The sequence below is a fragment of the Pieris rapae genome, chromosome 15 (genome assembly GCF_905147795.1).
Source record: "Pieris rapae chromosome 15, ilPieRapa1.1, whole genome shotgun sequence".
In the NCBI taxonomy this organism is placed as follows: domain Eukaryota; kingdom Metazoa; phylum Arthropoda; class Insecta; order Lepidoptera; family Pieridae; genus Pieris; species Pieris rapae.
The window spans coordinates 574,175-601,651 of record NC_059523.1 but is presented as its reverse complement, the minus strand read 5'-3'; the positions used below and the strand labels follow the sequence as shown (position 1 = coordinate 601,651).

At 32.8% G+C, this 27,477-nt stretch overlaps 1 protein-coding gene across 1 annotated transcript in view; it reads left to right on the top strand.

Moving 5' to 3' along the window:
* Window positions 1-27,477, top strand: part of LOC110998199 — a 114,277-nt gene that overhangs the window by 13,420 nt on the left and 73,380 nt on the right. The window contains exon 2 of the mRNA XM_022266710.2: window positions 7,625-7,787. Coding sequence (XP_022122402.1) covers window positions 7,694-7,787 — 94 coding nt within the window. The 5' untranslated portion in view covers window positions 7,625-7,693. The remainder of the gene's footprint in view (window positions 1-7,624; window positions 7,788-27,477) is intronic.

Genomic DNA, 27,477 nt, shown 5'->3' with positions numbered 1-27,477 from the left:
CTGAAGCGAACGAACAATACAAAAACGTCGAAATAGTTCTCGGTTTTCGAAGCAGCAGACTGCTGTATATCAAAAAAGTACCAGACTTTGACATATGAGAGCCGAAGTTCGCGTAGTCTCGCTTGCGAATCTTGCATTTACTATTTTAGGTACACCAATGAAAACCGAAATAGGCATTATCTATCTTTATTGTAAGCACTGTATTACATGGCGGTTTTAAGGCGACTGACCTGATCGTGTATGTATAATTTGTATAATTTAAGTCCGTTGTTCTGAGCGAGCTTTAGAAGTTCAACAAAATGCAACAAAAAGACATGAGGAGTATGAAACATGAGTTAGTATTTTCTTCATTTAACGTGCAAGGATTCACTTGAAGCTAAACGCCTCGTACAAAAGAAAGAGACAGGTAAAGGGGTCGGGAGTTGTCGAGTGCCCTTCAAATTATACAGGTGAATTGTTAGAGTCGTGACACGTCGATGGATTATATCGATGTAATCTGGTCTAAGACTTTGTATTATTATAATTCAGTAATTAAATTGTCTCAACAACGTACAAGCCCCAGATTGAAGGCAGGAAGTCTTCCACAGTCAATGTAATGTAATGTAATCTCATCAATAGTAAGAGTATACTCCTCACTCAAAGGCTTGCCACGCACCCACTAAAAATGGGTGTCCATGTCTTAGGCGTTTGCCCCCTATTCTTTAAAAAAGACCCTCGGTTTGTTCGACAATAGTTGGTCGGTAGTACTGGTCATCTGGTTTAAGTTTTAAGACCTTTTAGCGATCTGACGTGGCCTGATATATTATAAATATCTGTTGCTTCATTTTGTACACATTGTAAGTTTTTGTGAGAAATAAAAAGAGTTTAGTTCTTAGATAAGACTGTTTCTAAAGGTTTTCAGCACAAATCCATAGGTTATTCAGCTCCTAACATTGGTTGGCCATTATAGGCCTAATTCTGGTCTTGTTCCAAGGAATGGAACTTTAAATCCATACCTTGCATTCTTGAGCTACACAGGCGGTCACAGACAAAGTGGCTATAGTTTATCTTAATCGCTAATAAAGCTAGATATAAATCTAGACATTTCAAAAGATAGGACGTGACTCACAATTTATATGTTCTACCATATTTGAACTGCTTAGGGTTATATTGACTAGCGACTTATAGGCTATATAATATAATATAACCAGTCAATATCAGTTAAAAAAGTTTCCTAAGATATAGTGTAAAACAGACCACTATGTTAAGCGGTTCCTTAATAAAAGATGTTGAGTTTATCATTAAAATTGACAAAATTAAATGGCCGCCAGTTGCCCTCCTTTTCATATATGTAATTATTTTAAGTGTAGGTACTTTATTAAGTAATGCAACAAACAATGTAAATAAATATTATGAGTCAATTCTAAGCCTTAAGTGACCTGCCAATAAAATCATTATATTGCTTAAGTAGAACGTGTATATTGGCCCTAAATGTTATCGATGTATCGGAGTATTCATAAATAATGGTTATAGCCTATACGCCTAATGTGGCTTAATTTTTTACGTATAATTATTTTAATTGCGATGTATTCAATAAAAGAAACCGGTTTGGATGTGAATATTAATTTAATTAATTGCTTGGAAATTGTGGATGAATTTATAACGTAGCAATATTTAGGATTTACCTTGGGCCAGTGTTTCCCAATCTTTGTGCCGTGCCCCATATCACATGCAACTTTTTATTATTAAATACTAAATAGGATTTGGAAGTTCTTTTCCATTTCTAAATTACGAATTATGTTTAACTATTTATCAACAAACATTTGTCGCGAACAAAGGTTTTTATTTTTACGAATGTATAGTATCTAAAATAAAATAAAATTAGTTCATAGTGTTATATTTTATTAACATGGTATTTATTTCCAGCACTCAAATATAGTATTTACAATATTCTTAACCTACTTACATATTAATAATAATACTTAATAAAACATAAATAAATAGCAAATTTAAAAAGTTTGTTTTGGCAGTGGCAGTTTTTTAAATAAAATCATTTATCGATATTTAAAGAGGTCTTCGAACAGCACTATTCCACTCCTGTTGAACGTTAAGATTTTTTTGTGTTAGCAGCGCTTAAAAATCAGGTCATACGGCCCGCGTTTGGGTGTCCACTCTAGACTCTATTAAAATAAACATTTTTAACTTTAATTATGAAAATGTATTAAAATTATTACTATTGCTTTTTGCCCGTCAAAAATACTTTTTCACAAAACGAATATGCAACATCTATCATTTGGGTACTATGTTAATTACTTCTACTGTAAAATACAAAAAGCCGGGTAAAATAGAAATTGAAATCAAACTCTTAGTATTAAAATTATTTTTTTTATTTTAAAAGAAAAACAAATATAAAACTTAAATTATTACAGTTACAGATTAATTACTAAAAGAGTTTCTTAATAGCTTTGTTATTTATGCAACCTTTGACCCTAAGACCGCTGAACCCTTTTGCATGAATATGGATAAAACTTTAGAGAATTAATTGTCAACTTTGTTCTAGTTTTAAGCGTCTACAAGCATTCTATGCTTTTTATATACAACAGGCAAATGGGCAGGTACCTAATGTTTAGGTATACTGTCGTCCATTGTAGCTGATATTAAAATAAAACCATAATTATTATGGAAAATAAGATCACTGGTATCACTTATTCCATGTCAATTAATTTTAACCTGTAGGCACCCCTACTCATCGCCAAAGAAGACAGAGAAAAGCCGGTGCAAAAAACTCTCGGTACTCTTTTAAAAAGCAAATCATCAACCAACATATATGAAACAAATAAAGCATATTGCTAGTGGGCTCGCAATAGCGTTGCCGGCCTGTTTATAAATGTTACGCTCTTTTTTTATGTACCCTGCCTGTTTGCCTCCAATTACACTCAGTATCATGAAGGCGATAGTGAAGAAAAAGTATAATTTTTGCAAAACCTGTGGAAATATTTAATTGAACCTTACCAAATTGTTTTTATTAGAATTTTCTTTCTATTATATTTGAAATATTCAAGACATGGTATAATATGTTTCTTTCAATTACAGCCAATAAGCCAAGTTTACTTTTTAATAAAGCGTTGCGCAATGATGCGGGGAGGCTAATAGACGTAGATTGGACCACAATACCTTTTTAATTCAGACACACAATGACACACTTTTGTCCTGATAAATGTCCACTGCAAAAGTACGTGTCGTCATTTTTTTAAAACGTATCATGTACTTTAATATTGTCATTTCCCAAAAATGTCATATCACAATGTCATTTGACAAATACATTATATTTTATAAATAATTCTAATATAATAACTAACCTTAAAATGTAATAACTAAAATATATTATTAATAGAAGTCCCTTTAGGCAAGGTTCCGAAGATACTGGCAGCGTTCCCCCTTTGAATAGCTAGACTAATTCTTTGTGCGAGGTAGCTGCCAGCTCTTCGGTTTCCAGTGATGTCGACTAACGTTTTTGATATTTCCCTAAAAAGCCTTATAGCGCTAGGACCCCACGGACCAAGGGTCTCAACCTCGAATGGGACAAAATCATATTCGGAGCTTAGATTTGTAAGTATTTGCTGGCTTTAGCTTATTTACTTTAAACACGTTTAGGTACCGGATTGGTGCTTCCGCATTCCTAAATTAAGTCTTCAAAAGAATCACGGTTAAACTTAAAAGCCGACAACGTACTTGCAAGTCTAGTATTGCAGGTGTCGGTGGAAACGATACGTATTTAAATGTAAGTGCGAGCAAGTTTGACTCCTTAAAATAAATTGAGTCGCCTGCTGATGTCTGTTCGAATGCGGTTTTCACAGACAAAACTCCGTAGCTCTGCCGTTATCACGAATAAAGATTCTAGCAGGAAACTATTTTCTACTCCCGAGAGAAGAAACATTTCGAATGAACCGAATTAGAATTTGACACTGAATTGAAAAATAAATTTTATCAGTGTTCCATCTTATCATCCAAATTCCAATATTTAATAATTCAATAATTGAATATAATAGTGCTAATATATGTGCGATATGCAATAATCTCCCCTATAACGCGGTAGAGCCGGACCGAGTTATAGGTAATCGCGTTGTAGGAGTATTATCGTAAGCCGATTAACACGAAGCTAATAAAGTTATTTAAGTAGTTTAATTTTATAATTACACAATTAAAACTAAATAAGGACTATATAAATCATTATGAATGGATACTACAGAAATATAACTTGAGAAATCTCCGAATTATACGGAGAAAATATAATATATATATGGAGGACGGAAATCGCATTATACGAAAACACGTTAGTGGGTTACTGTACTTGTGGTGCCTACATTATTCTTTCTTGTTACATATTTTAATGGTAGTGATTGCGCTAAGAATTAAGATACCGTTTCGATCTATTAGACATAGACACAACATTTGTTACAATATAATAATAATAGTCAATAAAAGAAAGAGAGAAAAAATAATAGGTACAGTTTAAGTGTGTAATGTGTGTTGTGGTTGTACCTGGCCCTGGCTTATGCTGTGGAGCCTGTACCACAGCGATGGTAAGGAAAAGATTTAGATTTTCTTGAAAACAAAGTGCGGTTTTCATTTTTAAACTAAAACAGATTCCCGGAACTCGAACCCAAAAGGTTGGGCTATAATAAAGAAGTAAACAGCTCAAGTTATAAAAATACATCAAGGTGGCATTTTCAACAATAAATAGCACAAAAAAGTGTTATGTTTATACGCTTTTGTTTATATTCGTTTGTTTTTTGACGGACAGATGTGAAGTGTCGACGCTTCTGTAATCCCTAAGATAGGAATCTTTTCATTGTTTAGCTTTGAATTTATAGAATAAAGAAAATAAATATATACGCAAAATACTTACGTTAAAAACTTAGGTTTTTTTATTGATTAAAGTTTGCCAACGCTCGGTACCACAAAATACTATTTTTAATGTGACAAGCACTTATAGGCAAACATGACATACATGAAGAGGCCAGATATTAAACAAAACAATTTTTTTTACAGAACGGGGCAAACGGGCAGGAGGCTCACCTGATGTTAAGTGATATTATAAATTTACTAATAAAAAAACGAAAGTCTTTTGCGTATAACACATATATGTATTTATTTTCTTTATTCTATAAATTCACATTAATTTTTTAGACAAAATTGTTGGTCAAACAAAATTAAGTTTTAGTTGACAAAATGGTATCTAAATCCACTATATCGTGGCCCATCCGTAAAGTTAAAGTTTTCATTTAAACAATGTTAGCCCATTTCATTACGGTCAGCTACCAATTTCCAATACGATGCTGCCCATATGTCAGCCCCGAAAGCTGATAAAGGTAACCAACACCCAAATAGAATACGAATCAAAATCGGTTAACAAATCCTGTTAATTTAACACGTCGTGCTCAACGAGAGAATGATTTCTAAAAAGCAATAGAAAACAAAAATAAATCATAGAAAATATGGTCTTTCGTTACTATTTAAATAAATCAGTGGCGCTACATCCTTTTTAGGTCCGGGCCTCAGATTTCTGTCGACTTTTTGAGACTAAGGCGAGCCCGTTTCCACAGAATGTTTTCCATTGGTGCACAGCTGGTGATCGAACCTACGACCCACTAGGCCAACACTGCTCTACTATTAGTACTGCAATTCTACATTAAATACCCATTTTTGCGTTTTGCAATCTTTGTTTGTTAATGAGGGTTTCATTTAAAATTTTTATTCATTAATTTTTGTACTACTGAGTCCAGAATGAATTATAATTAAAAAGCAAAATACGTGAGTAAATAAAATATTCAAACGTCACCAATCGCAATGATAAATGCGCGCCGCCATTTTGTTTTTCTATTTTCCCGCCGACCCCTTTTCATCATGGCTGACATATACTTCAAAGATTTGCTTTAATTACCTTGACAAAGGATTTTATACACAAAAACAAAGGTTTCGTGTTTCGTAAGATGTGCAAATTAATATCGGGTTACTATAGGAATTGCAATAAAGGGTTTGGGTTTTGAGAAAGATAAAAAGGGTTATAGGCCATAAAAGGTAGTTGTTTTTCTTTTACATAGGCCAGCCGTAATGCAGTAAAACCCAACGTTTATTTATCGTTGATCTACTTAAATCCTACCCTGTTACTCAGTAATACAAATTTCAAATTATTAATTAAAATTAGGTAAAATTGCCATTCATGAACAAATCGCATAACGAAACGATATACTTGTCGAAGTCGCGAACTTGGAATTATATTTGAAAAGTAATGACAATAAATTGTTTATTTGCAATAGAAAGCTTTCATTTAGATTAGTTAATTATTTAAAAAACGCACAATCAGCTATTTAAAATGTCATATTAATTATTAAAACGTTATTATATTAAGAACAGTTAAGTTATTTACAATTGTTGTCAAAACTTATCCGAGGTCGATACACTCCCACGCTATCTAGACCTTTCATTTAAAAAATTACTGATGCTTTGAAAGCCAGGTAAAGTTCAAAATAACGCTTACCTGTTGTAAATTATAACTACGCACTACTGAATGTATAATAATGATAAAAATTTATTTATTAAAGCAGATATAAGTCGGTATGGATATTATTTAATTATTTACAGTATTGTCTGGATCTATTTCACCTAGGGTATGGCAACTCTTGCTGGTTAATAACCTTTACAGAAGACGTTTTCTGTTTACCAGTAAACTATTTTTATAGAGTGAGGGGCAAACGAGCAATTCCTCTTGATCCTAAGAGATTAAAGGAGAGAGTGCTTTGGTAGCCCTTTTAAAGGTACATTTTATTGTACCGCTAACAAATCTTATTACTTAAGGAGTTTGCATTATCAATAACTAGAATTTATGTACTGTTAAAAGCAGACTATACATGAAAAAAATGATTATCGCTATTCTAAGAATTGTTATATTTGTCCCTTTGATGTGGGAATTATTGAGATTTACGACGCGAGTGTTACCAGTAAAATAATTTTAACATTTGGTTGCAAGTTTCCGGCGTAAACTTGTGATGTACTAATATACTTAATAGACTACTTAAAAAGAACTGTCCTATGTAGTCTCAAAATTATTATTATTTAAGCGAGACTTAGCTGTTTGTCTGCTTACCTCGTTGTAGCTTTTGATTACTATATTGTAAAAAAAAAAACACCAGGTTGAAAAAATTAGTGTCCCGAATATAGTACATTTTTTGTAGATTTACTTACTTCATATGTTCTTTAATATTGTGAAACATTTTTTCTATCATCAATAGTTTTCGCAGCGCATGCGATGAAAGTTATTTTATATGCATTTTTTTACACCCTGAGTAACATTATTGTAATTTTAGAAGAGATCCTTAATTTTTGTCTTGCAATAAAAATAGCCTATATTAATCAGTGATAATGTATGCTACATGGTAAAAGATGGTTTAAACTCGGTCCAGTAATTTTGAGCCAATTCCTTACAAACATACTTACATACAAATATTTTCTCTTTATAATATACTACATAAGTATAGATTAAGCGTTAAAACCGTTTACGAAGACATCAGTTTGACCAACATATCGGTTATATTGACCAAAATCAAAGATCCCCGCTTGATTCTAAATAATTATTTTGTTACAGAACTTCACCCCGAATGCCATCAAACAGGACTCGTATGAAAACAGTATTATGTGATAGTGATCTGTGAACATGGCGGCCATTTTGAAAATGTACAATTTGTCAGCTGGCGCAGTTTTGGCGCGAATCTTCGTGCTTCTCTCGTTCACCGTGTATTCCTCTTATGGTGAGTACTTACATATTACTTACTACTTAATTTAGGGAAAATTGTGTATAGTTTAGTATTGCAATTGAAATGCATTTTTATTTTAATCTTATTCTCGACTCGCGGAGGTAAAAAAAAGTTCACAGTGCCCTCAGCCATTGATAGTAATTATAACCTCGGGTGAAAGAATAGTGGGTTATATGAGTTTCCCAATAGCAATGACGCTGGATTGGAAAATAAATATCAACTGTGAAAATCGTTAGGCCAAACAGGTTTCAATATATTATTTTTTATTAAAAGCTTCTTCGGATGCTTTTATGCCAATTATTTTAATAGTTATATTTTAATATCACATGTATTTTAATTATTTGATTCTCGTATAGACAGAAGCCATATTTGCTGTGATCGTCTATAGATTGACTACTCAACAAATTAATGGAATTTATTATTCGTATTTTTTACTAAAGTAAGTATTAAAGAAAATAACCGTAGTACCTAATAACGTAGTAATCCTCCTTCATTTTGAGGACGAAACTATAACATGTCGGTTTGAACATGATTTTAATAGCATCTCCAGTAGTTATATTAAATTGTACATAATTAACGGGCGTGTTTTAAAATGGTCGACGAATGGAGTCGAACTTAGTAATTCGTGGTTATTATGTGTTTTTATTAGTACACTTTCCCGTTAAGTACAGAGCCACGGGACTCTATCATGCTTGAAGATATAATATAGTAAATATATATATTATTTTGGGTGACATTTTAAAACTATTTAAGCACTAATAAGATTTATTTTCTTATTTGGTGATTACGTCATTTATGCACCTACTAGTGAAGGTGGGGAGGCATTAATTGTAGTAAATCTGCTTATGTAATAATTAAACGGCCCCTGTAGTAAAAATCAAATATACACTTTATATACAACAATTCATATGTACAAAAGCTCTTACACATATAGATATATTTACAACACACCAATATATTATAGTACAATATTTTTAATCTACATAGTAATAGTAATAATTAAACATTTTATAAATATAATTAAAACAAATTTGAAAAGTTTGGTCTCTGTGGTAGTGTACCTTATCCGCACGAACTAATGATTTTTTATTCGAATATAAATTAAACTTATGTATCCTCCAGGCCAAAGTGTTCAAAAATTATCCCAATATTTTTGACCATATAAAGCACTCTGTCTCCCCCTTGTTATTGTAAGTGCGAGGGTTACATTTGACAAGCGTATCCAATCTATGTGACGTATCAAAAGATTTTATAACATCTGTTAAAAAACGAATAGGAATTGAGGGAATTATTAATAGACCACTCTAGATTTAAGGACTTGAATGGCAATAGGTTTTGAAGGTTTCAAATTGTGCTGTAAATGCTATTGTATTTGTATTAATTTTTTAAAAGGCATTTTTGAACTATGCGAGAGTGTTTTGCCGAAAATCGAACAATTGCGGGTACCGTCATGTGTTGTGACTAAGCCACATTGACGGACTGAAGGTCAAATTTTGTGTCGCGGTAGGATGAGGATTCGAGTTGGAATTTTTCTGAATCCAGTTTTCCTTGGAATTAATGAACGAAATTAAATGGTCGACATTCCAATCTTTATTGGAATTGTCTCAATTGACTCACACCACTCGGAAAAATATTAGGCAAAACTATATTAGCAACGTCTTATAACGCCAGCAACGATTTGATTTTTATCGTGAATGTCTGTTTCATTTATCTTTGCACTTAGGAAAACATTGTTTTGTGTATCTATACTATGGACAATCAGAGCTTTTGCTTTATAACCTATGACTGGTGAAGTAGCGTAATTTCATATGTATAAATTACATACATATATGTTTTTTTTCATTACATATATATATATATGTTTTCTTTTTTTCTATATTTGCTTTTAATTAAGTGCTCTCGTGAGCCTCTTAATTTATGGATTACTAGGATCAAGCTTCCCGTGTATACACACACGAATAAATAGAGTAACACCCATTTTAGATCTGGGCCTCAGATTTCTATGTCTGTTTCATGGTCTTTTGTACATCTAAAAGGCAACTAGGTGATCAGCCTTCTGTGCCTAACACACGCACGCCATCTTTTATGTTCTGAGGTAAGCGGGTTTCCTTATCGGTTAAATCGATATAGAAGACAACTGAACAAACATTAATAATGATAAATCTATATATTTAATTAGGACCTAAAAGAAAGATATTTACTATAATTTGCTTCGAACATATAAACACCACAGAATAATTTATATTCACGACATATAATCATGATAATCTCCATTTTGATGTCCACTTAACTATCCGCTCGCATAGATAATGTATTTTAAATGATGGCGGCGCGATTATCTATGGGCCCCTAATTTGACATTTTTTATATATCATTAACGCTTTTGTGTCTGTGAACAACTTTTGAATACTTACTTATGAATTTTTTACGCTGTTTTATATTTATTTAGAATTTAGAAATAGTTTGTGCGTCTTACACGTTGTGCCTTTAATTAAATTTGCTCTATGGATATTAACGGGAATCTATTTCAATATTTGCACCCATATTATCCAAAATAGGACAGCCAAAGTCCGCTGTATTGTAAAGTTTATTACACGAATATAATCCAAACGTTACACGAACAAAAATTTTGAATGCGCTTTTTCCCTACTAAAATATAATTTCTTTTATGTTAACTAGTCGATTTCAGGTTTTTGTGAAAATTGAAATTTGGCTTGTTATTTCAGATATCAATTTATAGTAATAGTTATAATTGATGTCAATCACAACGGAAGTATCTTCAAGTAGGATGTTGTACGCCAAGGAACCTCGCCGGGTCCCATTAGTTTCTCACTATGTTCAAAAAGGTATTTTTAAATGTAGCGGGTTAACATGTGCCCGTTGTGAACAGGAACTATAATACCGTATTAACGGAATAGATGAAAACCGCGGCGATTCAAGGGTTAATTACCGTGATATTTGCGGTAAGGGTTAAGATTGTACTATTATGTACATTTGGTTGCGTTTAACCCGTGAACCGCTATTTAACCAAATAATTCGAAGGGATTTACATTTAAAGCTACCGCACTCTGATTCTCGCGATTTTTTTATTGGACTTCCATAGTTTCTATTAGCTGTAGTGTCAAAGTGAAGGAAATTTGAGGTTTTAACTATTTCATAATAGTGAAAATCACCCTAATGCTACTATTCAAATTTAAATAATTAAGTATGGAATAGGGATGAAATGATAAAAGCTAATAGAAGATTTTGCGTTGACTCCACTTATTGTACTCAAGTACATAACGAGCACTCTTTCGTCAGGGAGCAATTATTTCAACTATATAGAAAATTAAGCGAAATAAATTGTATTAGTCAGGTATGTATGATTAGGTTTTTAGGTATCATCTCTGATAAATTGTTTTAAGAAGTTGAAATGAATATTCCTGTGAAGTCGAGACTACAAAATCCAATAAGTTTTTGGCATTTTCTACCTAGCTTAATCTCTGAATGAAGATACTGTAACTAATAATTAAATTTTTTAAACTAATTAAAATTTACTAGTAGATCTCAAATGAAGGAGATGAATCTAACCAATAGCGAGGTCTGTGGTTATACGTCAGATGATGTTAAAAAAGTAAACTGTCAAAGCGTTCGATGTTTGAAAGCTAATAGCTGAAACGTGCCGTTTCCCTAATACCGATTACTGGATTTAGAATGTTATGGCGTCTTCAGACATATTGCGTTGAAGCGTCGTTTAAGCGTGCAATGAACTCTGAACCTTAGGTTATTATTATATAATAGCTTTAAAGTGGACCCGTTTATCGTTATCGATTAATACTACAAGGATTCACGGAGTTATGCGACTTCTTCAATGCTGAGAGTGAGGAAGTTGGATGGACCTGGTCAGTCTTGCGCCATCCCAAGGTCTCATGTCATTTTCACACGCGTATATCCTAGGTATTCATAGGTATCTGATTGTCCTCCTAATGAATCACAGTCAGAGAGAGACTAAAAATAAAAGGACTCTCTTGTGCTGCTAAATGTTGCACCTAGACCTTGGACAATACAAGTCCAGTGTTAGTTTATGTATACGTAAGTTTGTATAGTAAGAAAGACCTTTGTGTGAAATTTTCTTGTAATATGTAAGAACCTATAAATTTTACTTCTTGAAAACATAGAAAGAAAAGAAAAACTTTATTTTTCAAAAAGGGGTGTTTAATTAAAATAGAAAGTGCCCTAGCCTCCACACTTGGACCTCCATCCATAGGTCGTGGGCAACTACTTTCTTCCATTTGACATATTAACGGTCACCTATTTGACGTAGTAATTTCTACATTACACTTAAACTATTGTTGTACAATAAGAGTATTTTCTGATTCAGCATAGGACTATTTGAAAAGATTTTGTGTTTAAGAAAGTGTTTAAAGATAAACTCAATTTTAGATCTTTATTGCTTTCCTTATTTTATACGTGACTCGTTATAATTTATTACAATAAGGGCCTTGATTAGGCACAGAAATGTTGTAAGAGGAGATGATATCGCATCTGAAGGAGAAAAAGCGTTGGGCGAAGAAAGTGCATTTTATATGTACTTTTGTGTTGTGGCCAAGTGGCCATATTTATTTATTGTTTCAATATATACAATTCCCGAGACCACAGACACTGCTACGATAACTCTTCTATGGACGACATGCAAGAATAACCTTACTTTGTTGTAAGTGTCGTTGGTTGGAATTATTTTAATGGGACGCATGGCAACGTGGTTTTATAAAAAAACGCTTCCCGTATAAAAGTAAGCTGATTTCACAAATCCTCGCCTAACGCGTTTAGCGCCATCTGTCATCGTGACATTTGACAGCACAGAGTAAAAATAACGCCTTCAAAGAGCTTCCGAACGTTTAAGATTATTTTTAGTTGTGGTTAAAACGGCTGACTAATATTTTAATGAGTAATGCGTTTATTGTATCACTTGTGTGTTCACTAATTTTCCTACGATTTCCATATTGTTATCATTTTACTTTTGTCAGTTCCTATACTGTAGTCTGCTCGCCTACTTGTCTATTAGAAAATGATTATGAAACATTCAGGAATCGGTCGGACTCTAAAAAGAGTCAATAAATAGTATATTATTGATCCGAGAGAAAACACCCACACGTTGCTAAGACAGTTCCTGATATCCGGCCTAACACCTATTTATTTTCTATTATTGAATGTAAGTAATCTCTAGCTCACAAACCCTGGCTTAAACGAGACAAACTTAAGAAGTATATGTTTTTGGTCATTAATTTCAAAACTAAATATTATAAGTTGGTCTTATTGTAAAGGAATAGAGGCGATTGTAGGAGAGCTCTTAGTTGAGCAAAAGTTTTGGAAGGTGTGGAGTAGGTTTAAATATTTTTTTTTATATGAATTATCCACTGTATTTTCTAGTTATATGTATTATTAATCGAGGGCATTGTTTCTTCAGATCTAACGCAGTGTTAAATTAGCTGAGATATACAGTCGAAATCTGTTATAAAAATATTAAAGGAACTACTAATATTTTGTCGTAAAAACCGATAGTCGTAACAGCCGATGACGCTTTATTAAGTACCTAATACAATTAGCCCAGTCATATTAGGGCTTTCACCTCGGAATGAAAGATAATAAGCTGCAAATTGGTATGAACCTTTGTTTTGTCATTCTAAATGTTGTCTCAAAAGTCACAATCGTTATCGTGTCCGCGTCTTAAGATATTCAAGGTCAAAGGTCACAAAAATCGGTTTTTCGCGAATATCTGGCTTCCTATTGGTTGAATGAGATTTGCATTTATTATAAAAGTTGTAGGCTATAAAATTCCCTACAACTTTTGTTTAAACTTTTTTTTCATACGACCAACCGTTTTGAAGGTAGAGCGCGAAGTGCACATCGTACAGTCATATACGGCCTAATGCAAGGTCAAGCGTGAGTTATGGTTATCAGTACGTTATAAAGTCAATTATTTACTTGGAAATTTCAATTATTAAACAATGCCTATTATTTATGTACTAACTATTAATTATTTATATTTAATTAAAGTAAGTAACTTGATTATTTATATATAATTATTCATATTTAACTATTTAAGTATAAAATATTATTAATTCTGGATTATATATTTTAGTTTTATTTTAAGTTAAAATGATAGTAAGAGTATATATTTTACACATATTTTTATTTATTATTAAATACGGCATAATATACATTTATCAAAATGTGAGTTCAAATATCAAAAGTATCTTTGTTGATTTTAATTGTAATGAAATTGGAAATGGAAGCTAATTATCTTCTTCTTCTTCGTCTTCTTCTTCTTCTTGTCGCTCAAAAATGTTCGATTCATTGTCATCATCCTCATTATCTGTCATGTTCATCTCCAAACCTTCCAGAATATCGGGATCATATGTATTTTCTTCATCGGGATTACTTGGATACAGTGAAGCGTTGAGGCAAGCTTGTCCGTTGCACTGGCCGCAAGCTAAAGAACATTGTAGCCCTGATTTTCTGCATCCACAGCGGGAACCACAACCATTTTTGCAATTGCAAAATATTACGTTTAGTAGTTCGGCTGGTGCTGGAGGTAATAACGTTCGTATGGGCTCCAGGATTTCATTTTCAAGCATCCAGCCCCATTCTTGAGGTTCTAAGTCCTTCCCTAACCACGTTTGAATCTGGTAGTAGACACGTTTTATGTGTTGATGAGCTGGTACACTTGTTGGTGGAAGTGTTGACAGTTGTACAGGTTTATTTAGTTTTGTAAATTTGATGAATTGCGTGTAACGGAAATGATCAATGTTGTCCTCAGATTTTGGAGCATTATATAATGCCAACAAGATGCGCACTCCATTTTCTAATAATGTTTGTTTTGGGCAGTTTTCTTGTTGAAATACTTCCACCAGTTTATCTAAATCAGGAATTTTTTCCAATGCTCTAGTAACCGTTTTTTTTTCCTTTTTTAAATAGCGCAGAAGTCGTGTCACAGACACTGAATGCGTGTAAAAATAAAATGTGCTTTTTAGTACAAGGATATTGGTCAAAACTTTTAGTAGAATATATTTGTGTTTTGACATTGCCTTTGCCAACTTTTTTCAAAAAAAATTCCTGATGATGTGACTGAGTACGTCCAATTAAAATAACGAGCAAATCGATATCTTCTCCTATGATGACAGCAGTCTTTCGATGTTCTGATAAGGCAATAGCTGTGTCAATGATGAGAACATCAGCATCATCTCTGGCTTGTTTTGTTGTGATATTAACAGTTTTAAATTTTTCAACAAGCATGTCGATAATTTTTTTTTTATTAGACCGATTTGATAAAAATTTTTCTTGACTGATTGGCACAACCATTGTTTCGTCAAAACAAACTTCATATGATTTTGAAAGTGCAGCAGTTCTTCTTCGTTGTTCCAGTGCTTTAATATTTTTACTATAGTCCGAATATCCGTCAAATACAACAACAATTGCTGAGCCATAATGTGTTTGTAAATATTTAATGTACTTATTTAAAATAATAGAGAAAGTATCGTCTTTGCTCCATACGACGCGATGCAGAAGAAATCCACCATCGATGATGTATGTTACATTATTTTCATCAAGATCGATAACGACAGGCATCATATAATGTTGCTTTCGTGGTTTTTCTCATGCCATTACTATCAAATAAAGATGTCGGATCTGTCCCGGCAATGAATAGAAAAGGGCATAGGGTAGGGACAAGTATTTCCAGGTATATAAGTATTGAGAAATTTACGCGTTTTAAAGAAATGTCGTGTTAACTTAAAATAAAACTAAAATATATAATCCAGAATTAATAATATTTTATACTTAAATAGTTAAATATGAATAATTATATATAAATAATCAAGTTACTTACTTTAATTAAATATAAATAATTAATAGTTAGTACATAAATAATAGGCATTGTTTAATAATTGAAATTTCCAAGTAAATAATTGACTTTATAACGTACTGATAACCATAACTCACGCTTGACCTTGCATTAGGCCGTATATGACTGTACGATGTGCACTTCGCGCTCTACCTTCAAAACGGTTGGTCGTATGAAAAAAAAGTTTAAACAAAAGTTGTAGGGAATTTTATAGCCTACAACTTTTATAATAAATGCAAATCTCATTCAACCGATAGGAAGCCAGATATTCGCGAAAAACCGATTTTTGTGACCTTTGACCTTGAATATCTAAGACGCGGACACGATAACGATTGTGACTTTTGAGACAACATTTAGAATGACAAAACAAAGGTTCATACCAATTTGCAGCTTATTATCTTTCATTCCGAGGTTGACCCCTTTTCTTACCTAATATGACTGGGCTAAATAGAATTCAGCCGGGATCTTTGATTTTTGCCAATATAACCAGTATATATGTAGTACTAACCGATGCCGTCGTAAGCGAGTTTGACTGTATAGTTTATAGAATAGTAATATTGTTACAAATAATGGAGATATAATTATTTAAAATGGTGATATTGCTCACAATTATGAATAATTAAGTTAAAAATGTGACATCAGTGATTAAAATAAATTTAATCTAAACTTGCCGAGCGGCTCTATAAATTTTTGTTCCATTGATACATTGCAAGGCGGGGTTTTGAAATTTATGACGGAACCCCCCTTCCGTTTGAACGGTAAAAGGTAAATAAATTAACTTAATACAAGTTATTAAGTGACTTAACGTGTACTGATTTATATATAGCTTCTTAAACGGGAATCGAACTTGGGTCTTTGTTAAGGAGACATTTGTGAACTAGAGGTGATTAAATTAAATATAGTTCTTTAAGAAAACAGAACTTCAGTATGTATTTACTCTTCTTTCTCCAGGCTTGTGCTACCTCCCGCCAATTCCTTCCGCAAAAAACAGCTGGTCAATCTAGAGGTACCCAGACCGATCTACTAGTCTTTGACCACTAGGGCTCCTTCACCGCCCATGCGATAAGTTTCGCCTGTATGTTTGGCTGGGCAACCACCTCTTTAATTTCTGTATTTTTTCGGACTGCATGACCCCTTCTCCTTACTTGCCGGCCCCAGGATTTTACGCAGTATTTTACGTTTCGTCACGAGTAACTTCTGTTCCTCTTTCACGGTCGTGAGATTGGTCGTATTGTCTATACGCAACTAAGTGACAAGAAGGACCTTTAGGACAAAGCTTGAAAATACAATAAAATTTAAAATTACTTAATAACTTGGAAGTTTGTCCCATGCCCCAGTGCGATCGGAACTTATAGTTTCAAAACTTGATACTGAACACAACATTCGATGGCTTTACGTTTACTATATGGATTATTTACAGCTCAAGAGTGGATTAACTGGAATACGGGTCGTCGGTCAGTTTTAAATACAAAGCCGGCATTCAGTGTTATCTTCACAATAAATTGCTTATCGAAAGATAACAGCTATCAGAACACAACTAGGGTTTTAGCGGGAACAAGGTTTTATTTAAGATTTACAAACCCGTTTGATTTAATTTGTCTATGTAATATGTATTAAATATATATAGTCTATGCTCCTACAGTTTCTAATAAAACATTCAAATCTTGTTGTTTGTTGTGTTTTTATTTTCAACCATTTAAAATTATTTAAAAATCGAATGTCTAATTAGGTTTCTAGCTATTTATAAATATAAAACAAAAATTCCATGAATAGAGAACCCTTTCAATAAATAATTCTAATTTCAAACTTGAAAAACGGGCAAAGTAAATACGTAGACGGCATAGACATCGCGACCATGGTGTAATAATACAAGGTATGACGAGATGATTTATAACAATTTTATCGTCTTGAATTCATGTCTACTGTATGGTTGATTCTCTTCTATAATTATCACAAGTTAAGGTTACAAATGTAATACAAAACCTAATCTGTATATGCAATAAAAAAATTCTAACTGATTATTAGGAATTATTTTTGCGTATAAATATGATAGCTTAATTTTCTATTTTATTTATAGAAATTCTGTTCATTATCCTTAGTGTTAGCCCAATAATAGTGTTACATAACCACTCTTCTACCATATCTTGTATAGAGTATAGACCATAGCCAGTAGACAGTGCGACGTTTCAGTGTTGCCATCAATTTCCCCGACCGCCCGTTCTGGGTAATTTGCTGAGACGTACTTATTTATGCCGCTCTCGTCGCGTTCTTTTTTCAAATAGTCCGCCATTAGGGCGTTTGGCGAGAATGTTGACAAGTGACAGCTCGCTTTAATTGCCTTATGTGACAACTGTGCCAAAATTGTTAGGAAATAATTCGGAAAGGTCTGAACGTTAAGAAGTTCTTAACTATGTTTTTAGAACATATCTTAGTTATTTCTGGTATAAGAAAAGACAATATATATATTATAACACTGTCTTGGCATAAAGATATGTCTGTCATATTCAAAAGAATTCTATTAATATTTCAATGGTGTTTCCTGAAGTCATATCAAATTGTCTCGACGACACGTGTTCTACAAATGCCGAGAACAGAGTAAGCGATGGAGGTTATTGTGAGAATATTTAAAAAAAATATACTGATAAAAGTTTTTTCCGTTACAAGCTATTTTCCAACAAGTATATCTAAAATGTGTAAAGGCATATAATCTGTTATATTCCTACGCAATTACAGGTTTGATTAGAAAAATCTACGAGTAGCAGTAGCAGTACCGACCGATACAACTCGGAACTAAGTACTTTTTTAATCTACGTAGCAATTATAATAATTAAAAATTGATAAAAAGAAAATTAAAACCAATTGGCTGGTGTAGTAAATAAATCAATAAAGCTTTTTATAAATTTGACGATTAATTTAATGATCCTAATGTTTGGGATTGATTTGTTCTAGTTCAAACAATTTGTATGATTTAGAACTTGGCAATTAAAAAGAGTGGAACAAAGTTTATGGCCAGTTCTTCTTACCGTTTATTAGTTTTTACTTATAAACGGTAATCAAATATTTTCTTAATTATCTGCTGGATTCTTTTGATAATTTTAGCGTTCAAATGAAGTCTCCACTCACTTAGTCTTGTGTTGACGTTTATAAAATTGGTTTAGGATATCATGTCGACAATTTTACACTTTTTCTTTCCATAAGTTGTATTATAATACAGCCTAGAATAATGATATACTAAAATTTCGAAGTACTTCTTACTGTAAATTAGTTAAAACGGTAAAGAGATTTTGGGTAAAAATTGCCTTTAAATAGCAAGATGCACAGATGGACTACAAAGACCATATAATAAAGATCAAGTGGAAGAAGTAGAAGAGGTCGCTCTATAACGTTGATAGAAGATAAGAAGCATTTCAAATAGAGAAAGAAAATCTCCAAACGTAGAGGTTCAGATCTATGGTACTGAAGGTTAGGTAACATGAAAGCAAAATATAACAATGTTCAGCTGTATATTGTTCACATTTGTAAAGCTTTGGATATAAATAGGCCTCATTATTAATATGATTAGCCTTTAAACACACCAGCATCTAGTAATATAAAGGATATTACTTTATAATACATAGCATTTACAATATTCTTAACCTACATCTTAATATATATATTTCTTGTGTGCGTGTGTATGTGACTGAACTCCTCCTAAACGACTGGACCGATTTAGACGAAATTTTTTGTGTGTGTTCAAGGGGATCTGGGAATGGTTTAGATTCACAATTTTGTCCGCTGGACAATGTTTTTTTAATTAATTTTCAATTTATTAGTTGTTGATTGATTGATTTTGGAATGTTTTACATTGGATCCGACAGACGGCGCTACCATCGCAGTGTCAAATTTTAAATAATATTTTAATTTTAGTCTGTCCCGAAATTTAAAAAAAGTTTTGTTATCATTGTGTTATATCGTGTGTGACCATGTGCTGGATCGTTAGATATTGTCATAACATTTGTATAATAATTTTCATCAAAATGGCTTATTAAAAATTGAAATTTTGAAATTAAAGACGTGTAGACAGGAAAACGTCTGTCGGATCCGCTAGTAGTAATATAAATAATTAAGATATAACATGGTAATTTCCCTAGTTTCAATAGAAAGATAATAAAATAAATAAGTGTTATAGTCAGTGTTCTTTATTCTTAATACGTTTATACCTCTTAAACGGACACACGGAAAATTATATGTATTATTTATATTAATTGACATTCGCAGTTTCCCTAAACTAGATGTTTTAGAAGTGAAATAAATAGAAAAATGTCGAAAAACTACATTTTAGAACATGGGGTAAACAGGCATGAAGCTCATCTGATGTTAAGTGATATCGCCCATGGACACTCAATGCCAGTGGGCTTTGAAGGTAATCCTAAGTCGAATTCGTTTAGAAATTCTTCAGTGGGCAGCCGGTTCCACATAGTGGTGTTGTTGATCAATATTTTTTGGTTTACGTCTAGAGACATTACTAATTATATTCCGGTCTAAGTATGCTGCAATCGCAGACATTTTTTTGTACCACACACACGTCCGTGCCATAAATACCGTGTGTTTGTTCATTTTGTGTTGCGTGTCGCGAAACATCTGGTACTGACAAACAAACGAAAATTATCACTAATGGTATTTTAACAATGTCGAGAGTGTTATTCGTCTGTGTTCGTGTTTATATTGGTTACAATCTTATTCAGAACAAATTAATTTTTTTTACCTTTCTTAAATAATATTAAATACACTTAAGTGGATATGGGCGGGGGGCACATGGCAAGAGGAACAGAAAAGTGGAGCAACAAAATTAACTCGGTGCCCAATTAAAACGCAATTTAGAAGGTTGATGGACCAGATTAAAGAAACAGCAGGTGGTGTATGGTAGAGCAGAGACACAGTGCAAACATGAATGACGGGATTTGGGGAAGGCCACACAGATATTTAAAAACAATGATGTTGATACCAATATGATGTGTTTAATGTAACAGTATCTGAAATATAAAAAGCTATATTATTTTTAAAGGGCCGGCAGCACATCAAATAATCCTGTTTACTCGATGCCCCTTTTATACAATAAAAAGAGAGGCTTATAGTTTTTTGTCAGTTTTATCTTTTCGTTATACAGTTCAATTGAGAACAGGCATTTAGATTTTGACGATAAGTGTAGAATTTAATACATTTAATTATGTTTGAGCAGTGTTGGCCTAGTAGCTTCAGCGAGCGACTCTCATACCTGAGGTCGTAGGTTCGATTCCCGGCTGTGCAGCAATGGACTTTCTGTCTATGTGCGCATTTGACATTTTCTGTAATGGTGAAGAAAAACATCGTCAGGGCACCTGGCCTTAGACCCAAAGAGTCGACGGCGTGTGTCAGCCACAGGAAGCTGATCCCCTTGCCTGTTAGATTGTGAAGAAGTGATCATGGAACAGATCTATGATTTTTCAAATAAAAACATCATTTATTATAGGTGTGTTATAACTTTGCATTAAAGACAAAAATTATTAACAATTGTTAACGATCGTTTAAGGTTCGATTTAATATACGTAATAATATAACGGTTTATCGTCAAAGAATAGCTTTCAATGTGCCTATTCTAAATTTGTGCTTTTGAAAAAAGAAGCTTATAAGATTTTTTTAATTAAGTAAATCTTTCACAAAAGTTTGCGTAAATGATTACGAGAAATTCTAGAGGATATCACCGCAATAAGTTGGAATCCCGGAAATCCTTCAATCTTCAAGTAACGAATAACGATCCGTTAGCGGTAGTAACCGCGTCATATAACATGTCCCCCACACTATTAAGGCCCATGTTGTTTTTAATTGCTGGGGTTTGGGGCCATTCCGCACCGTCAGCGGTTAATTTAGCGAACAGCGGCACAGATTAAAAATGGTCCCCATAGGGCTATAGCTATGTCACGTGGTTTCGACCACTTTGTCTATCTACTAGTTTTAGGCTGGATTTGATTTTTTTTGTTTTTTTTATCTATGGTAACTTTTTCATCAATATATTACTATATATTATATACATATATTAGTGTATCAGGATAAGTACTTTCTCTTGGGAATTTTTTATTTCCGTTGCATTGTACCTCAATAAAAAAAATGTATATTAATTACTATGTTAAACACTTGACTTTTTGATCATATAGGTACTTAATGTATTATTGGCCGATGACAAATCAAGGGCGTATTATGAACTCAATTCTAAATTGCCAAAAATAAATATAAATGAATGAAAATCAATATAACTTACATTTGATCGTATTGAACAAAGAGCGGTTCGAATCATATACCAATTCCTTTATAGAGAGAGTGAGATGAGAGAGATCTCATAGAGTTTATGGACGGCGCTATAACTTAACACCACATGATACTCTTGCTCGTTTGACCCCGTTCTATGAAAAATCAAAGTACCAAATTTCGTTGGGTAATTTTTGAGTTAGACAAACAAACACGGTCCAAAGATCTTCTTATTAATAAATCCATCTTGCATGTTTATAAAATATAAATTTTCATACAGTTTCAAAAACATATTTGTTCGTGTTCTACCCACACTTTAGCTGGTATAATTTTCTTTGAAATTGTACCTGCAAAGAAGAGAAATTGCGAGAGCTGACAGCCTCTTGAATTATAAATCCATCTTGTTTCCTACATGAAGTGATGAAACTATATTGAATTTATGATACTTTATCGTAGTTAGGAATAATATTTCTTTAAAACTTATCTAGTACAATATCAAATTTTTTAGGTCTGGCCTTCAGATTTCTGTATCGGTTTCATCTTTTGCCAATCTAAAAGGTGATCAGCCTCCTGAGAAACTCTGTCGACTTTTTGGGTCTGAGGCAAGCTGGTTCCTTCACGATGTTTTCCTTCAAAGTTCGAGAGAATGTTAAATGCGCACAGACAGAAAGTCCATTGGTGCACAGCCGGGGATCGAACCTTCGTCCCAGGTATGAGTCACGCACGTCGAAACCTTCAAATAGTGAATCTTCAAATAACCATAAATATTGGTACGTATATTATAATTTTAGTAGAAAATCGTATGGAACCCTAAAAAGGGTTGGTCATACGTAGATAGCTGTAGTCTATACCCGAAGGCATGCCTTTGTACGTACTTGTTTGCAGTCGCTAGCACACGCCAATAATTCGTTATAGCCTAAGAGATAGTCCTTTCCAATATTATATAATATAAAATTTTCAGTGATTACAATATTCTTAAGCTTGTAATTAACTAAGAATGTAAGCGCGTGCTCCTATGCTTCCTGCTGATAGAGGACAAATCTTTGTTTTTAATTTATTAATTTCTTTAGAACATTGGGTAATGGTTGCAGTATACAAACATTGTGTAAAGCAAAAAACTTGGCGATTTATTCGTTATCTCTTAGTCTATCTCATCAAAAATCGCTAATCCCGCTTGTACACTTGCAAGGCAAGAAGGGTGCAGAGCCTTTAATGAAAATTCTTAAGGCTTTGATTTTTCAACGATCTAAGGGTTTTTCTTAAAGTGTTTTCGCTTGTGAATCCTATTTTCTTTTAGCCTTTTGTTAACAAAGGCTAATCTTGTTTAGGTTTACAAATGTCTATTATTTTATTTTAACTAAAATATATTAAAAATAACTAAATTTTAATCAGAAAGAAATCAATGAAATCCAGAAAAGTAAGCCTTGCATTTCTGAGATCGTCCTTTCGAATCTTTGAAAATTATTTCTCCTCTTAACCAAATAACACAATAAACACAGAAAACAGAGGCTTTGGGGCTCAGATAAGTTTTTGAGTGAACATTTTTTGATATAATAAAATGTATGTTAGATTCAGGGGGCATAATAATTTTAGAAAAGCTTAGGTCACAATCACTGCTCTTGACAGACACTGCTGACATCTCATATGGAGTCGAAAATATGAACCAACACATTTTCCCATGTCCCAAGCCCAATTGGGATTCATTGAATTGCTTTAGTCCTGTGTGTGATATCGCATTGAGGTATATTTAGTTTCAAATGGAGCCCTCTACAATTGTGTATCGAATCACTGGTCAAGTGGAGAATATTATGTTCTAATAGGCTTTGGTTACAAAATTGGTTTGAACCGAAGCCTCGGAAATTCAGAATATGATACATACAAGAATCACTATTAATCTGTATTTGTATTATTTTATTGAAATGTACAGTTTTTTGTTACCCTTAAAAGTTTAAATGTTTAATTAAATCACGGATTATTCAGTAAAAATGTAATTTAATTGTATGCAATGTCGACAGATGTAGTATATTTTTGTTAGTAGATTTAAGTATGTATTGTATACTTATATACAATATTCCTAGGTCTTTTTCTTGATTTACCCGCTCAACGAATGAGTAATACACTGAGACCAAACTATTTTAATTTGTTTTAAACCTATTTAAATAAATGTTTAATTATTATTATAACTATAGGTTAATAATTCAGTATATAATTTATTAAAACCTAAACATAACAATAAAGTATTTACTATTATTCTACCTAGATTGTAATACTTAATTAAAAGTTATAAAATAGAAAATTAAAAAGTTTGGTCAGTCTACCTTTAATGCTAACAGCATTTCCTCAATGTATTGCGATACTTAATAGTCCACGAGAAGAAAGCACCAGTTCTGTGGTCACCGGTACTGTGTACCAATGCCGCTGCCAATGAAATCTTTAATTAGCGCCTGTGTACTGGAACCCCACGGCCCAAGATTTGAGCCTGCTCTGCAGCCACCCCAGCTTTTCTGCTTGTCCAAAGGAGATGAGACCAGGCTTACGTTATAGTTATATATATTCCTCTGGCCTCAAGGGTCTTAGGGTCCTCCAAGAAAAGAGCGTACCAATTCTTAAAAGGCCGCCAACGCACTCGAGCCCTCTGGCATTGAGAGTGTCCACGGGCGGCGGTATCACTTAACATCAGGTGAGCCTCCTGCCCCTTTGCCCCATGTTCTATAAAAAATTATTTTAAACGAAATATTTTTTTTTGTAAATAAAGGAACTAATAATAAACTGTAGTTTCATGTCAAACCTTCCTGTATGTAAAACCATAAACGACTTTTTTCTTTTTAAAGACATTCTTTGAATTTTCACCTAAAATACATCAATTGAAGAGGAATTTTTATAACTTCCGAATATCGTTACTATTAGTTCATACTTCCTGTGATCGGTCAAGCGAGTGTCGGGGTTATTTCTATTCCCATATTAAATATACGTTCTTCCCGGTTTCGATTACAGTTATTTACACAAAAATAATAAAAAGTGTATCTACTTATGTACAGTATAACTTGTTTGGCGTTAGATAAAAATCTTTAGAAAAAAATATTCTTAATTTGTAGGAAAACGCGCAAGAGGTATTTAAGTAATAGATAACAGTAATGTTTTATTATAAGGCATTATCTAGTTATGTAAAAATTATTAAATTATCACAAATAAACTAAAATGTTGACTAAAACTATCTTCGTGAGTTGATTTGTGATACGCGCGTCGTAAAAAACACTCTTATAATTTTTCTCTAACGCGCCAAAAGAAGTTTAACTTTAATAATTATCATGTATAATACGAATAAATTCTCTTTGATATATCCTATATCAATAAGTATTAGAGTCGTAATATATGAAACTGTTCGAGTGAAAATACGTTTCTCTGGTATCTCCCTGGATCCTGCAATATTAGTCATCTACTGCGAAGTTAATATATAATTATCTGTTTGAGACGTTTTATTTAAAGATTAAGCAAGTAAAAATAATATTAGAGTTTAGGTGCATATTGATTTAATAAAGTTCAAGACATCATATATATCTAGAGTATATGAAATACATGCCAATTATGGTAAACATAAATGTTACAAAAAATAAAAATATTTCACTGGCAATTTTAGATTTTTGTTGGTAGACTATAGGCAAGACTTAACTCGCTGAAAAGTTTCTTTTAAGCCTGCATTTTAACGAAAAATACCTAGTAAATGTAGTCGTGAATGCTTTGTAGTATAATGTATTTGTATGTTATGAATTGTATAAATATTAAAGTGATTTACAAGTTGGACGAATAAAAAATAACATCACAGGACATAAATTCAACTAATTTGAGCATAAAGTAAAGATTAACATTTCAAACGATTTACCGGTCCGTCCCAAAGGGCCGGCCCCTCTGAATTGTTTAATAGTTTCCCTAATCTCAGCTCAGGTGATTTTGTACCGTCTGTGACACCAAACTGAAACAAATACTGCTGGATGTGCGGTACTGAGACAAGCATTATGTTAATATATAATAGTAAAGTTGTATTATTGACAAGACTATCTGCTATCGCATTTTTGAGTCCCCCTTTTCCTCTTCTTTCATGTGGTCGTTTTCCAAGACCTGGCTTCGTTTAATAGGCGTATAATGTAATCATATGATCAATATAAGAATTATCTTAATACTTAAACGCGTTTTACGAACGAATTATTCTGATATTCGTGTTATATAAATGACATTGTTATATTTGAGTGTAGCTGTGTTTATGCTGAGAATGTGGTTAAAAAATGTATTCAGAATATCCATAGCGCAAAATCACCCACATCATGAGCACACCCCACATACACACCATCACATACATACATCATCACACAACACAACTAATTTAAGCTTAGTTAAGTTCAATAAATTAAATCACAATTAGTCAAATGTATTAAATAATTTTTGTTTGTTTGTTCGCTTTTATAAATCTTTCTACTGTAAAATGTATCATGTACTCCATCTTTGACTATATTATCAGTGTATTTGTTTGTAATTATATATAATTTATGTTAGCTGTAGGAGTACTAAATAAATAAATAAACTAACTCAGAGAAACCAATTTATGACATTTCTTCTTGGACGGAGTGTGTTTTAAAAATTAACTCCCTTTTGATAATCATTTTTCTTACACATTCAGAGACATATATTCTAATTCGTATCTCAAGGCACAATCGAACTTCATACAAAACATTGTTTCACACCAATTGAAACTAGAATTAAGTTTGATTACGTTTTAGAATATAGGCTTACTAATATTTCTCATACCAAACTGTAATTTTGTTATGTAACTGCATCCCGCACCACCCTGTATACATTCATTCATATTGGTTCATTGCTACGAAAAATATCGGGTCGATCATAACATGCTTGCTTTTGAATTGTACTATCTTACTTAGAGTACCGAGAGCTTTGTGCGCCGGCCTTTTCTCTCGGCCTACACCCTCTGTCTTCTTTGCCGATGAATAGGGATGCCTATTTAAATTTAATGACTTGGATTAAGTTATACCTGTATCTTATATTCCAAAATAAACATTTTTTTACTAGCCGGTCGAACGTTTTTAACGTAACTTTTTAACGTAACTTTATAGAACAACGAATAGTTATTTTAATTCTGATGATTAATAAAACATAAATAATCTTAACAATCGCAAAATATCTAGGCGACGCTCGATGTTCTCTCCGACGACATCAAAATCAAAGACTATAAGAATTAGTCGAGTGGAGACATAGGCATTATACGCATCGTTGATTCGACTAATTATGACAGTTGTGTCAAGTGACTAACGTATAAAAATCGATACTAATATAACGCTTAGTATTATTGTCTTTAATTAACATAATGTTTACACATTTAAAGAAAAACACTTTTTAACGGATTGAAGTTATGTATTATTGTAAACTTATAATTATTTAAACATAATTTTAAATTTAACCGACGTTTCGCGTGCTTTACAGCGTGCGTGGTCACGGTAACTGAAGACAAAAGGTGTTGAATGTCAAAACAGT